Genomic DNA, 15436 nt, shown 5'->3' on the forward strand with positions numbered 1-15436 from the left:
TATTACTAAGATAACTCCTATCTATTACTAATTTTCCTATGCTAAAGAGAACAGGTCGGAAGCACCCATCTGCCAGGTCTATTGGAATCACCCAACTTCATACCTTGGTACTGTATGTTAGGAAGTCATCCTTAGTGCATTCGCAAATGCACCCCATCTTGAGTGTCTCAGCCTGCAAACTTCTTCATGCATGACTATATTCCATCTCAGAGCGAAGGTCATGGACAGGGTACCTGCATCTCAGTCACAGCAGCATTCCATGACGACTCCAGCTGGAAGTGAACTCCGCACTGACTTCAGAATGTACGCTGTTTAAGTAATAAAACAGCAAGTTTGATTAAACTGTACCAAGGGTGCAGAATAACTTCTGTAATTAGTTTAAAGCAGAAGAGCTGTCTCGTATGATCAAATATAAAATAAAATGAGGCATGGTGCTCTAAGTTTTGTGACCCTGAAACTAAATGTTCAGACTACAGTGCGACAGTGTCTATCAGAAATAAATGTGGGCATGTCTCATTCTTGCATTATGGAAAATGTGCAAACCACTATTAGTGAACAATGCTAAGGTATAAAGAAAAGCTCAAATGGAGACTAAATTTGAGCTACATAACATCCTTCCCTTGGTTGGGAAGAGACAACATTAAAAAAATAACCAATAGCAATGACTATATAAAAAATAAGCCTTGCGTTATATATGTAAAAAGCCTTGCATTTCACATAAATATTTTAACAGCATAAGCATATGCTAAAAACTATTAAATAAAATTAAAAAAAGCAAACTAAAAGAGATTTAAGAAAATAATTTCATTACATTAAAAAAGCTTCTAGGAGGCATCTGGATTGAAATGTGGCATGTCCAACATGGCCACCTATTCCATATCCAAAATGGCATTGGGCCCAGGAACGAACCCACACCCCAAGGTAACAGTGGCAGGAGTGCAGCCTCCAAAGAGGGACAAGAAGTTGAAGGAGCACCTGGCATAGGCAAAGGCAGCTCATATAGGTATCTTGCATTAAAGGGAGCAGAATCAGAGCGCAACACAACTGATGCAACCGCAAAGTACGCACAAGCAGATTCATGTCAAGAGACTGAGAGAATTGCATGATAAGGCACAAGTTTAGAGCATTAATACAAAACTCTATAGGGAGGGCCTAAGGGGATGTTTAAGGACCTGCAATGCTACAGCCCCCAAAGAATACAGTTAAATACACAAAATGTAGCAGTGGGTCAAACAGATAACATGAACTAACTACGTGTCTCCGAACAAGAACTAGACTCCGTATAGAGTGATATGCATGGATGCTGTGAAGATGTGGTACTCCTTCTTTGTGAAACAAATACCCATCAGTTGTCGATTGGTACCGCCCTGTTCATCATTTGGGAGCCTTCACATCCAGAAGGTATGAGTTGTTATTTTATCCACTGGGGATAGGAAAGATGTAGATAGCCTATCCAACCAATGAGGCCCAGTGTGTACTATGGTATACCTCGGTATACCATAGTACACACAAAAAAAAAAAAAAAAATTACTCATGGTTACGTCGATATTTGATACAGGCTTTTAAAAAATTAGCTACATACTTCGCTGTAAAACTGGAGTTCAGACATTGCAAAGATAGGTATGCTGGGCGACAGGTTCTTAGGCCTATTAGTCTTAATAAAGGCAAAATCCAAACCTTCCTGGGAAAAGAATAAAATTTACAGAAAAAAAGAATATGTATGGTTGATTGGGGGGAAACATTGTCACAGGGACAGGGAATAATGATAGGGGACCAGTTTTGTACATTTGGAAAGGTTACAAGCCGGAAAAAAGAATTGAAACAAAACCTTGTAAGAAGATACTTTTCAAAGTTGTTCAAAAGGAAGGTCAGATATGGTTGAATGCCCACGTGGGTCTGTACAGCAATGATTTGAGAGTTTGTGGGTTTTACCAGTTCCACCGAGCATCGAAGATCTCTTAAATGTGACAAACATAGCTTTTTGAGTTCTTTCCTCGATATGTCGGTCATGCTCGGGGGGTCGGTGAAAAAGTTAGTGCGGACCATGTCCCGGCTAAAGTTCCTAATGTATAGTAGCCAGGGTATATTTTCCCAGTTGTCAAGAGCTATACAATCCAAGATTAAGGAGCGCGTTAAATGGCACTCCTCTTTGGTCCATATACGGTGCCACAATAGCATGGGTTGGCATCGAATGGTGTCCGTGATATAATCCATGCCTAGTTCAGCTAACGAGGCATAGGTTGGGGCACTGCGTGGTAGGGCCAATAGGTATTTAGCAAAGTCATTCTCAATCATTTGGAGTGGACTTATCGGTCCATAGCCTCAGACCCCTGCGCCATACGTTGCCACACTGTGGCACTTAGCGTAATATATGGTAAGTAATTCCGGGGGAGCCGGTTTCCCCAGTTTCCTTGAAAAGGATATTAAGGCTGCAGTGGCTCTTAAGAAGAGCAGTTTTTTACTTGCCACTGCCTGTCGCCAACTCAAGGAATCGTCCACCAGGATGCCCAGGTAGGGATAGACGCGAGTTCTTTCAAGCTTGATCTTGTCAACAAAGATGGGTTTAGGTCTTTTTATTTTAGGGCCAAGGTGCATTACGAATGTCTTTTTTATGTTAACCTTAAGGCCGAGAGAGTCCATATAAGAGCAGTATTTGTTGAGCTGTACTTGAAGTTGGGTCAACGTCCTGGCGAAGATGACAGAGTCGTCCGCATATAACAATGTTGGTATGGGACGGTGTTTAATTTGCGGAAGGTCCTGGCTCCCTTCTAGCATGGCTGCCTCGAGTCCATTGGTGTACAAGTTGAACAGGAAGGGAGCCAGTACACAGCCCTGTCTAACTCCTTTTGTAATTTGAAAGGGGGAGGTGAGTTCTCCGCTGATCCCGTACCTAACTCTTGCTGTAGAGTCTGAATAAAGTTCGCGCAAGAATGCTATAAGAGCAGGATCGACGCCCATTTCCCCGAGCAAAGACCAGAGTTTCGCATGCTGTACACAGTCGAACGCTGCACTGAGGTCGACGTATACGAGAAATAAATGACCCTTTTTTGCGTTCACGTATTTCCCGATCAGGAGAGCGAGGTTCAGGGCCTGCTCTACGGTCCCAAGACCCGCCTGGAACCCGTATTGAAGGTCGGTTAAGATAGAATTTGTTGCTGCCCACTCCTGGAGACGTTACAGCAGCAAGCGTCCCGCTACCTTACCCAGGGAATCCAGGAGGGAGATGGGTCTGTAGCAAACCGGATCATTCCGGTCGCCCTTTTTAAAAATAGGTAGAAGGATGGATGAGGACCAAGAGTCAATAAGGCCCGAAGTTGTTACCGCAGTCAGAACCTGGGTGAGAAGTGGGGACCAGAGCTCGATGTTATGTGTGAAGATATCCACCGGCACCCCATCAAGCAGTGTAAACAGCAGTCAATTTTATTTTCAGTGGATGCAAATCGCCTTTCAGCAATTGCATATAGATGTCATTTATATGCAACTGGCATTGTTTCTCCTTCATTGAATAACATATATGTGTAACCAATAGAACCTGCAATTATGTGGGTCATTAAATTGGTAGTGTTAACACAAGTATGTCAGTGTTTAGACTCAAGCATGTCTGTCTGTAAATTTCGGAAAATAGTAGTATGTATATTAGTCCAATGTTTATTAGAAAAATCAGGACAAATTAAATCCTACCAATGGTTGGTGTTCAGACACAATATTGGAGAAATAAAATCTGAAATATTGAGTCTGAAATATTGTCACACAGAAATATTGTGTGCAAGAATATAGTTGTCAAGTATATCGATTTTATGGTAAGTCATATCGATTTTAACAATATTGAAATCATTATTATAGTTTTTAAAAATCTTGTAAAGAATATTGTTTTATTATTTTTATGTACATTAGTATGTATTTTAATTGTATATTTTAAATGTTGTTAATGTTTTTTAATATCGTTTTTAAATGATTAGTAGTTTTGAATTTTAATGTTAAATATTTTTTTCATTACCAGTACAGTAGTGGGTTGTGGGGTTTATCGGGGTATGGGATGGGAAGTAAATGGATAATACTTAATAAATACATGTTTTTTATTAATGTAATCAATAATTATGTTAGTTGTATAATGTTTTGTTTTTAATTACATGTCAGGTACATGTTGTGTGTTTTGTATGGGTATAGGGTGGAAGTAAATTAATAATAATTAATCATTAATTGTTAAATAATATTAACAATTTAATTGACAAATATGTAAACTGTAATGCAATAATTTTTGGTTTGTTGTTTTTGTATGGTTAAAGGTTGGGTAGGAAATTATTTATAATAATTAATAAGGTTACATTATAATTATTGGAATGATAAGTGATTATATAAAATATGTAATTAAGATATTCTTTATATTAAGTGTGAGTTGCGGCTAATGTTTGAATTGACAATGAATTATGAAAAATAAGCAAATAATATTCTGTTTTATATATTAGTTGTAGTTTGATTGTTTCCTATGGATAAAGGGTGGGGCAGTAATTAAATATAATTATTTTAGTAATATTATTAATAATGTAATAAATATGTAATTATGTAACATGTGTAAATAATACCATTTAAAGATTTAGTTTTAGATATGTGTTTTGTACTTAGAAATATAGGACAGTTGCTTAAGTAATAAAACATTTAAAAATAGTTCATGTTTTATAAATATGGAATTTATTATTGTATGTGTTAATTGTGTTGTGTAAATGTAAATAAATTGTATCTATTGGTCAATAATAATTTCAGAATATAGAGCCTTGTAGAGCGGTCCGACTACCAGCATCTGATCCGGTGGGCCTAGGCATAAGTCGTAGGGCACGACCGCTGCTTTACCGACAGGCTAAAGGAGCCCGTTGTGGCAACGATGGGACCGTAATCCCTACAGTAGAGGCGGTGCCTGCTTTAGCTCTGCCATAGGGATTACAATGTCTCTTTCCCTCGGCCTGTACATGGCGGTCTGACCGCCACCATGTGCAGGCATATGGAAAGGGACTTTGGAGGCCCCTAGCAGGGCCCCCGTCGGCCTCCGCTATGGTACTTGGGGGGCACATGTGGTGCCCCCCTCAAACATCCTTGGACCCTGTGCTAGGCACCTCATGAATGTTTCAAACATGCCTATTTCTATTGTGGCTTGTGCTGAGGCTCTTTTTTGGGCTGCTGCACATGCGGCAATAGAAAACAGCATGTTTACGACCACCTGCATGATGGTCAGATTGTAATTTGGTGGATGGAACTGATAACTATGTGTCAACCGGTATCCATCCCACAATGATGGCGATCAGACGCTCATTGTGCCGCCATCATAATTTATAATAAGGCCCATAGTTTTGCATTTTAAGTATAATAATATTTGAAGTTATTTATTATATGTATTAAACATTGTAATACATATTTAATTTATTTAATTACCTACAAAAATATTTATATTTTTGTTATATTTAGTATGTTTTCAAAATTATTTTATTTTGTTCAAGTTAATTAGTTTGTTTCTAATGTCGATCTGACTGGAGTTGGAATAGTACATTTTACCCCTCTGCAATCCAATACTTTCCCTACTGATGCAATGACTGGAGTGGGAATAGTACATTTTAACCCCCTGCTATCCAACACTCCCCCAAATGTTGTACTGACTGGAGTGGGAATCACACATTTCCCCACTGTTGCACTCACTAGAGTGTGAATAGTAAATTGTACCCCACCGCAATCCAACACTTTCACTACTGTTGTACTGACTGGAGTGGGAAATATCAGGTTTACCATATGCAATCCAGCACTTTCCCTACTGTTGCACTAACTGGAATGGCAATAGTACATTTTTAACCCCTCTGCTTTCCAACACTTTCCCTACAGTTGCATCGACTAGAGTGGAAATAGTCCATTTTACCCCTCCCGAGTATAACACTGTGCCTACTTTTTTATAAATTGTAGTGGGAATAGTAAATGTATTAATTGTAAAGTTTTATAGCCTAGTTTATATTCTGTACTATTATGTTTTTGTTTATTTAAAATTCTGATATTTAACAATATTAGTGTTTTTAATATGTAATAGATTTTTAGTAAATTGTAATTTTTCATTTAGTTTACTTTCTATTTTAAACAAAACGTTGTTTTAAAAAATATTTCATGTTATTGGATATATATAGTAGGTAGTTATAGTTAGGACCACGGTTCCATAGGAAAAGCTTTTTTTCATGTGCTTATAACTTTAGCGTCGTATGACAAATCTTTATGAATTTTTCCAAAAAGTTTCTCTTTTTAGATCAGCTCCTTTTTTGAAAGTTTGGGGGTGACAGGTAAAGGGGGGCCGAGAAAAAAGGGGGGTCCCAAAATGTGTTTTCTCCATGCATTTTCCATAGGTAACTTTAGACAAGGCTACAAGGCAAACTGCTGCACGGAATTACGCCACATTTGGCAGGGAGAAAGATCTTGGTCCAGAAAGCACACTTTTGTTTAAATGGGGTGAATCCGTTCTGTAGTTTCTGAGAAATCTCAAATTTTACAGATATCGATATTTGAGAATTCTGACATCTGATTGGCTGAGGGGTTAAGAGCACGAGCTTGCCGCTCATTGGCTGTGAACGGTTGAAACTAGGAAGTGTTGGCAGCCATTTTGTGACTCAGTTGAAAGTAGAAGGGGGAAAAAAAGAGAAAAATTGGATAAGAGGGTATAGTAGGAACACTGTGGAGTTACTTTAAGCAGTCTGTTCGGTGCAGAGGCAGAGAGTTTGAATGTTGCGTTGGCCGTGGAAATCATGTCCACAGAACAACAGTGCGCGGTATTGCGGCAAGGTTGCGTAGGCTCTGAAAAGCCCGTCGGGAAAACAATGCTGCGTATTGTGACAAGCAGTGTGTAGGGGACACACACAGGTAGTGTGAATGTTGCGTAGGCCGTGGAAATCACGTCCGCAAAACAACGATGCACGGTATTGTGGCAATGTTGAGTAGGCTGTGGAAATCATATGGGGAAAACAACAATGCGCCGTATTGCGACCTTCCTTTATTATAATGCAGAGTAATGTTTATTTATAATACGGTGTTCACTTTTATCACTGATTATGTCAATTTGTTAGAGGAAATGGAAATCACTTCCGCAAAACAATGATGCGTGGTATTGCGGCAATGTTCAGTAGGCTCTGGAAATCATATGGGGAAACAACAATGCGCTGTATTGAGGCGTTCATTTAATATAATGCGGAGTAATGTTTACTTATAAGGCGGTGTTCACTTTTATCACGGATATTGTCACTTTGTTAGAGGGAATTTAATAATATGTGGGAGGGCGTGTTCGCTCCCTGTGCACGGAACAAAATTAACATTTAATTGGCTGAGGTGTTCCAACAACGACCTTAATGTTCATTGGCTGCAAACCATTGAAAGTAGAAGCGTTGCCAGCCATTCCCTTCCCCTCCGCAGAGTAGCAAGGATATCTGATTGGTTCACATCTTCCAAGGAGGACCTTCCAGAGCTTAATTTTCATTGGCTGCGAACCATTGAAAGTTGAAGTGTTGCCACCCATTCCCTTCCCCTCCGCGAAGTAGGAAGGACATCTGATTGGCAGACGTGTTCCAAGCCGGACCTTCCCAAGCTTAATGTTTATTGGCTGTGAAGCATTAAAAGTAGAAGTGATGGCAGCCATTCCCTCCACTTCTGCGGAACACAGTGTTCCGAGTACCAGTTTGCTCCTTATTGGGTGGGAACGATTCACTGTTGTATGCCATTTTGTGACGCACTTCAAAGGAATACGGGAAAACAAAACAGTAGAGGGGAGGGGAGCAACACTATCAACTCTGTACAGTGGTGACAAGGTGGTGGACAGGGACAGTGAATGGAAAAATAGTTTTAAATATATTTTAAGGGCCATTTATATAATTTGTGTGGGGCCTACAAATCATGTTGGGAAAATACCAGTGTGTTGCAGTCTTCTTTTTATTAAGTCAGTGGGTGGGATACTTCACAGGAGCAGTATTTACTTATAACATGGTGGTTACTTTTCTGACGGGGAGGGCTACATCTTTGGAGCAAATATTATAATATGGAGGAGGGGGTTGAAAAAGAAACCGCGCTGTTGCGGTCTTAATTTAAATAAAGTTCTGAGTAACCTACTTCTCGGGAGCAATGTTTACTTAGAATGTATAGTTATAGTGCAGTGCTTACTTCTGTCACGGGCAGTGCTATTTCCTTGCAACAAAATAGTAGGTGTGGTTACGCTGCAATAAATTAAGTCTAGGTTTGAAACTGTTTTTACAAAGCAATCACAAATATACTTTCTTAGGAAAGTGTAGCTGTATGTATCAGAGGGGTGACAAATAAAAACGGAATTCATAAAATATCCCTTAAGGGTGGCTACACCCTCCTTTTTTTGTGGCCTATAGTTTGTAAAAGTGTTGTTTCATATTCTGGTTAATATAAGAGGGCATCAGTTACTTTTAGATAAAGTAGAAAAGAAGTGCTACAAGCAACACTCCCGCACTACATCATCTCAGGTCACAACAACAATAACAAGTAAAAAACAGTTAAACACAAATACATCATATTATACCTAGAAATGTACGCTTCATCAAAACATTAAATAAAGCATTATGTCTACAGGTTTTTCTTTTTAGGGACTACATTTTTATAAAATATTAGCAGTGTTACAAACTGTGAGGTAGTAAGTTATCAACGGAAAAAATTGTAGTAAATGTTGTTAATATCTCGCAGATAGATCTCTAACCCTTCTGAAGTGCTATAAGTTTTTTACAATCTCTATTCTTAAACCCCTTTCCTGCTCCCGTCGGCCAACGGCCGTCGCGTGTACTACCTGGCTAGTGCTGCGCACGTCCGTTGGCCGACGCGGCCACGCCCACTCGTATGAATTAGTGTGGTGGTGTGTGTATAACTGTATAGGTGAGTAAATGGGAGTTTGATTGATTCTTTGCATGACTGACTAGGTATGTGAGTAACTCCATGGATGAGTGGCGGTGTGTGAGTGTCTGTATAGGTGTATGAGTCCATATGATCGTGTTGTATTGAAGAGTGACTGCATGTATGAGTGATTGTATGGGTGAATGAGTGGATTTGTGTGTAGACCTTGGAATCAGTCAGTGCGTATGTAGTGACTGGTATTGGTGTGTCGATGGTTTCGAAAATAGTAGTCTATATTTTACAGTGGGTGTATAGTTAGCTGAACTAACTATAATGGCGGAATTTCTCTAGTTTTGTATGAATGAAATGTCCAACTAACCATAACGTCCCTGAAACTTATGTTTTTTTTCAGTGAACTTCCAAGGTTTTTTAAATGCTAATTTCTAACTATAACATAGCAGTCGCATTTGCAGAGTGGTGGAAAAAGGTGAGCGTGGCCTTCAAACACCTCTTAGCAATCCTACTGTGTGTAATTTACTGGAGGTAACAGAAGAACTAGTTAGCCCCCAACGTCAACCTTGGGGGCCAACTACCCCTTTTATTACCACTACCAGTAAGTCCCACACAGCAGGATTGCTAACTTCTTATATCAGGCCCGCCCCCTCCCTGCACCATTGTGCAAATGCACCCCCTAGCACATTGTAAGTTGGGGGATTAAGTCCACTTGAATCCTGAGGGTCCCTGTGGGCCAACTAGCCCACTAGGTACCTCCAGTAAGCTCAACAGAGCTGCTTTGCAGAGAGGAGGTCCAAGACCTCGCCCGTTATTACACCTCACTGCAACGCAGCTTACTGGAGCTTACTGGCGCTTACTGGAGTACCTGGTGGGCTAGTTGGACCCCAAGGAACCTCAGGATTCAAGGGGGGTTAATCCCCCAATATACAACGCGCCAGAGGGCCCGTTTGCACAGTGGTGAAGGGAGAGGGCGGGACCTGATGTGACAAGTGTGCAAACACACCCTGTGGTGCGTTTTCAATTTGGGAATTAAGTACCCTTGAATCCTGATGGTCCCTGGGGGCCAACTATCCCACCAGGTACCTCCAGTAGGCACCACAGGGCTGCGTTGCAGAGAGGTGGTCCAACGCGAAGCCCCTTTTCACACATCTCTGCAACGCAACTCAGTTGCACTTACTGGAGGTACCGGGTGGGCAAGTTGGCCCCCAGCGACCCTCAGGATTCAAGGGGACTTAATCCCCCAACTTAAAACGCGCCAAGAAGCGCGTTTGCACACTTGTCACATCAGGCCTGCCTTCACCACTCTGCAAACGCACCCTGTTTCGGCCCTGGGGACCCCATCCCCCAGGGCATGGCCACATTTTTATATTTTATTTTTAAAGGAGAGGGGCTGCGTGCCCCCCCCCCCCTCCTTAGGTCTCTAGTAGCCCCAGGGACACCATCCCCAGGGATGTGCCTCTTCCTTTTTTATTTATTTATTTTTTCAATATTGAAGGAGGGTTGCCTTGCCCCCCTCCTGGGCCACTTCTGGCCCCGGAGACCCCAAGCCCCGGGGCTGACCCTTTCCGTTGAGGACCATGGGAGAGGCACAATTCCCCCACGGTCTGGCCAGCTCGCTGCCTCCTGCGGGAGCAGGTATTGTTTTTCCACACAGGGAGCTGCTGACATGCAGCTCCCCTAGTCGAAGAGCAATCTGCTTTGAATTTTGGAAGCAAGAGCATTCCTCTTTTGGTATCCCCAGTGTTGTCCAGGGGCTCTTGGGCTTTTCCCCCTCATCTCCAATGTTTTCGTAGGGGTTCCTGTCCGGAGGAAGACCTAATATTGGGAATCCTGAGTAAGGCCATTCTACACTTCTACACTCAAGCAGCGCTGGTGCATGCTGCCCCTTGGTTAATGACAGTGTGCATGGAAGTACTTTCCGTTGTACTGTCCTCATTTGTGAGACCATCTATGATGGGCCAAGCTGCACGTGTCGCACTTTGTGGGCCTCAACACAGCACACAGGGTGTGCTGGATCTTGTGGCCCAATCTCACAGTACCCTGCTGATTGCCATGGATGAGGCGCACAGCCTCCAACAGGATCCCAGGTGAGTTTGGCTTCCCTGCCCGCCCTCATGTTGCTGGAGCAACCAGAATGGCCAAGGGGAGACAGGGGAGTGGGCACAACAGCAGCGGAGTGTCATAGGTGCCCGAGGCACATGTGAAGCAACTCTGCCTTGCGTGATCAAGAAGATGTGGGTGGCTCTGATTTTACGCTTTAGTCACAGCAGTCCGAGAAGCCCTGGAGGTTCCCAGACCTGCTGCCGCAGAAGAGCGGCATGAAAGGCTGCGTTGGTGGCAGCGGCTGTGCCGTATGTTTATGGGCAGCCACCTTGTGCAACCATGTACACAGATCAGCATTGTGTGGGCCCCAACTCCTGTGACATATACCTGGAGGGCTCCTACCTGAAGGAGCTGGCTGCTATGGGAGGAGCTTGATCTGTTTGGAGCTGCCTCAGAGCAGCTCCGTTGTTGGGCACCCTAAGAGTGAAGGGTGGCGAGGCCCTCCTCCGGCCTGTGGGTCTCTGAGTGGTGTCTGTACCGGGAGCACTTTTGAGGGACTGTTGGGAAGGGGTGGAAACTCGATGGAGGCTCCTGGTCCCTTGGGTTTCGTTTCCACATTACAACAGTTCCCCTAATAGACGGGCTGGAGTGCCTGCACCCACATTAGGAACTGGAATTACCATGTAACATATAAGGGAAGTGCAAGTGGCCAAGTGATTATATGATCTATGTGATGTCATGACAATTGACTTATGGCAAAGTAATTTATGATCCATGCATTTTTATTACAAGTGCCTAGTGGCATAGTAATTTATGTGATTGTGGTCTATGTGTTTTTATGTATATTAGAAAGGATATTTTTATATAACCTTGTTTGGAGTCTCTTCTTGTGATATGCCTAGTGTGTCACTGATGTGTGTGTTGTGCAAACGCTTTACACTTTGCCTTTGGGATAAGCCTCACTGCTCTGCCAAGCTACCAAGGCGATGAGCAGGGATTATCTTGGGTGTGTAACTTCCTTATCCTCACTAGAGTGGTAGGTTCTGCCTGGCTTACGTGCATACCCTAGCCAACCAGAAACCCAATTCTAACACCTTTTCGTTGTGGCTTATTAGGCCTGGTTCCCACACTGTTTTAACTTAGAGCTCCTGGTCAGCTGGAGGAACTTCAGTGAGCCACTGGTGTATCACCAAAGAAGCTGCCTCCCTTTTAATATTATTCAAAATAATTGAGGACACTCGTAAAATTTCAAATTAGCTCTATCCCTAAATCCAAAGCAGGGGCTGCTCTGTTTTCAGCCCGAATCTGCTTAAGGACTTCAGGTAAAACAGCAATTGAGGGAGTACCATGGATGATAGTGTAGATTGCTGCAAAAACAGTACCCCATGTGTTACACTCCTTAACATGGAGAACCCTACCAAGTGGAAGACATATAGTGAAAATTCAAACTTTATCATGGGGCCCTGTATGGGGAAACACTGCCTCAAACTGAATTGCTTTTTGTGCAATCTGAAACGGAATTTCTTCCCGTTTGTTGGGGGCTTTTCACATAATGCAATTAATGGTACTAAGACTAATTGCAGGCATAGCAAGCTGAGCCTGACGAGCTTGAGGAGCACTAGCTGGGACAGTAGTAATTTACGCCGAACATACTGAATCAAACTGCGATACAGTCTGACCAAATGGTTTAAAAGAGCAAGTGTTTCACGCTGGGGTAATGCCTTTGCATTAGAATGAGGCATATAGCCTGCTAAGACTGGCCAGGTAGCTCTTTCATTACTGAGAGGATGAGAAGACTCAGTCCAACCGATTATGAAGTTGCTGGTAAGTTAATAGTATTTCTAAATATTCATAAGGTTTATATGCAGCTGGAACTGCAGCTTCAGTGTATGTGTGAAATGTAAGAGAATTTGTATTGACTCCTGGAACATCAACCCAGAAATAAAAGACCTCACATCTATACCTTCGTGTGCCTGAACCATGAATGTAATTTCTCCAACTGCAACTACTGGTAGCACCATAACTAATGAATGGAGTTCAAAGAACGGAAAACACTATAAGGGAAAATCCTTTTAAATAATCAAGCTTGATTAACCTACAGAGATAAATAGGTGCTTTTGATTAAGTTCACATCATGGAGATCTCTCTATAGAGGTAATAAAAGACTTTTGGACACATTCAAGTAAACTACTCAGAAGATTAATTAAATAGGTTTAAAAAAACGTAAACGTTAGTGGCACCATGTTGTATGGTTCCTACAAATCCAGTAGAAATAAGTATTTAGAATCTTCTTATACAATTAGTAAATGTTGGTTTGTTTGGCTAGCTCACATTACCACATCTAAACTCCTAACCATACAGAGTTAAAGATGTTGTTAGTAACCTCGAACATGACCCTAAAATTCCCAAGGAATTCAGATAAACAGATCTAAGCCTTTCGTTTGTCACGTATGCATGTCCAAAGTGCCACAAAGAAAAACTATGATAATGCATTTTCAAATGCTTATTGAAAGCTCTCATCTTTGTAAATAAAACATGAACTGTGATTGTCAGAAAGATCAGATATATTGTTATTAGCATTATTGGAATGGTGAAAAATAGGAACAGTTCAACCATGTTAATTGTTCATAATGTTACTAATATTACTCCTATCTGTTACTTATTTCTCTATGCTAAAGAGAACATGTTGGGAGGACCCATCCGTCAGGCCTATTGGAAGGAACCAACCCCATACCTTAGTACGGTATGTCAGGAAGCTGGCCCTAGTGCATTAACAAAGGCACTCCAAATTGAGTGTGCAAACCTGCTCACTTCTTCTTACATGGCTCTCTTCATCCTCAGCGTGATGTCAGGGATAGCGAAACTGCATCTCAGTCACAGCAGCTTTCCATGATGATGGCGGTGGGAAGTGAACCTCTCACTGACTTCAGCATCAACACTGGTTAAAGAATAATATGGCATGCTTATCCCACTGTGCCAAGGGTGCAGAACAACGTCTGTAATTAGTCTAAAGCAGAATAGTCCTCTCCTACAAGAAAACAAAAATGAGGCATTGTGTTCTCAGTTGTGTGTGCCTGGAACTAAATGTGCAGACTACAGGGCTACAATGTAGAGCAGAAGTAAATGTGTGCATGGCATATTCTCACATTAGGGAAAACATGTGTAAACCACTATTAGAAAACAATGCAAAATTAAAACAAAAAGCTAAAATGGAGACTAAATGTAAGATATATAACACTGGCATTGGTGCAGAGAGATAGCTTAAGAGTGCCCTTGAAAGAAGGAGACAAACCACTTAAGGGCTGATCCCACTAGGGTAAACTTCGGATGATGATTGATTAGCATGAAATGGTTGTCCTTATCAAAAGATGCAATGAGGTCTAACTGCAAGAACACAATACCCAGAGCAACCTCAATGATGTGGCCTATCTGAAAATTTGCCTGAGATCAGTCATGAGATCATAAGGTAGGAGTGTGTAGCTGCAAAGCCCCCAAATAAAGTGTTTTAAAAATAAAAAATAAAAAGTAATTTACAAAGGGGGGAGCAACAGACGGGCTTAGGTGTGGGAGGCAGAGAAGCAAGCAGCCCAGTAGCAGTCTACATCTGGATTATTTAAAAATGTATAAATACAAAATGGGGAGGGGTAGGGGAGCAATGGAGAAGAGCACATGAAAGAATGCATTCCTATGGAGTGTTAAAATTGGAAAAAATAGTTCCCTTACATCAGCAGTGAAAGAACGCAAGTTATACAATAAGAACATGGTAAATATGAAATGTTACAGAGATTAAACAATGGGCATGATTCAGAAAGAGCCTCCACACTCATGGTGGTGGCCCCACAGCCGTGGGGGGAGTCTCTGCACTTTTTACTGAATATCCGCAATGAGACTCTCCCACAACCGCGGGGCCTCGCCATGAGTGTGCAGGCTCTTTGTGAATCATGCCCAATATGTCTTCGCCAAAAATGATTATAGACGAAACCTGAGAATGACACTTTTGTTGCTTTTGGACCTTACGAAATTTTGGCATAGTTTGTTGGGTGCTGCTTTAGCCTGTCTTTCCTTTTTTCAGAATGTTATAGAAAACGATCAGTGGAGGGTACAACCGAAGAACGGTATCAAGAAGCCTTGCAGATGGCTGAAAAATACTCAAGACTGTATGAGAATCTGCTTCAGAGATTCCAAGAAGTAATTAAAAACAAAAGCAGCGTCTTAGAGAATCCCGACCAGGGGTCACAGCTGAATGCGGAATTCGCTACAGTAAGTTAGGCTTTTATGTTGCAAATTATGTGGCCATCGCGGTAAATCAATAATTATCTGGTAAATGATGCAGCCACAGTATGATATAAATCCACTGGCCTGTCTGTGTCCGTTATTTTATCAACAATTTATTCACAAAAGGTTGCTAAAATTGCTACAGGTCTCTGAGGCGGAAGCCGGGGACATAGGCGCTCGCATTTAAAAAAAAATATTTGCTTTACTTTGTAATTCCTGATTTTACTTGCCCGCATATTTGCAC

The 15436-nt window shown here is 41.7% G+C and overlaps 1 protein-coding gene across 1 annotated transcript in view; it reads left to right on the plus strand.

Moving 5' to 3' along the window:
• The window catches only part of LOC144761982 (clusterin-like), a 416511-nt gene that overhangs the window by 194085 nt on the left and 206990 nt on the right, over positions 1–15436 (plus strand). Inside the window, exon 7 of the mRNA XM_078647148.1 lies at positions 14990–15177. Within this exon, the coding sequence (XP_078503274.1) occupies positions 14990–15177 (188 nt within the window). The remainder of the gene's footprint in view (positions 1–14989; positions 15178–15436) is intronic.

Source organism: Lissotriton helveticus, chromosome 6 (genome assembly GCF_964261635.1).
Source record: "Lissotriton helveticus chromosome 6, aLisHel1.1, whole genome shotgun sequence".
NCBI lineage: Eukaryota > Metazoa > Chordata > Amphibia > Caudata > Salamandridae > Lissotriton > Lissotriton helveticus.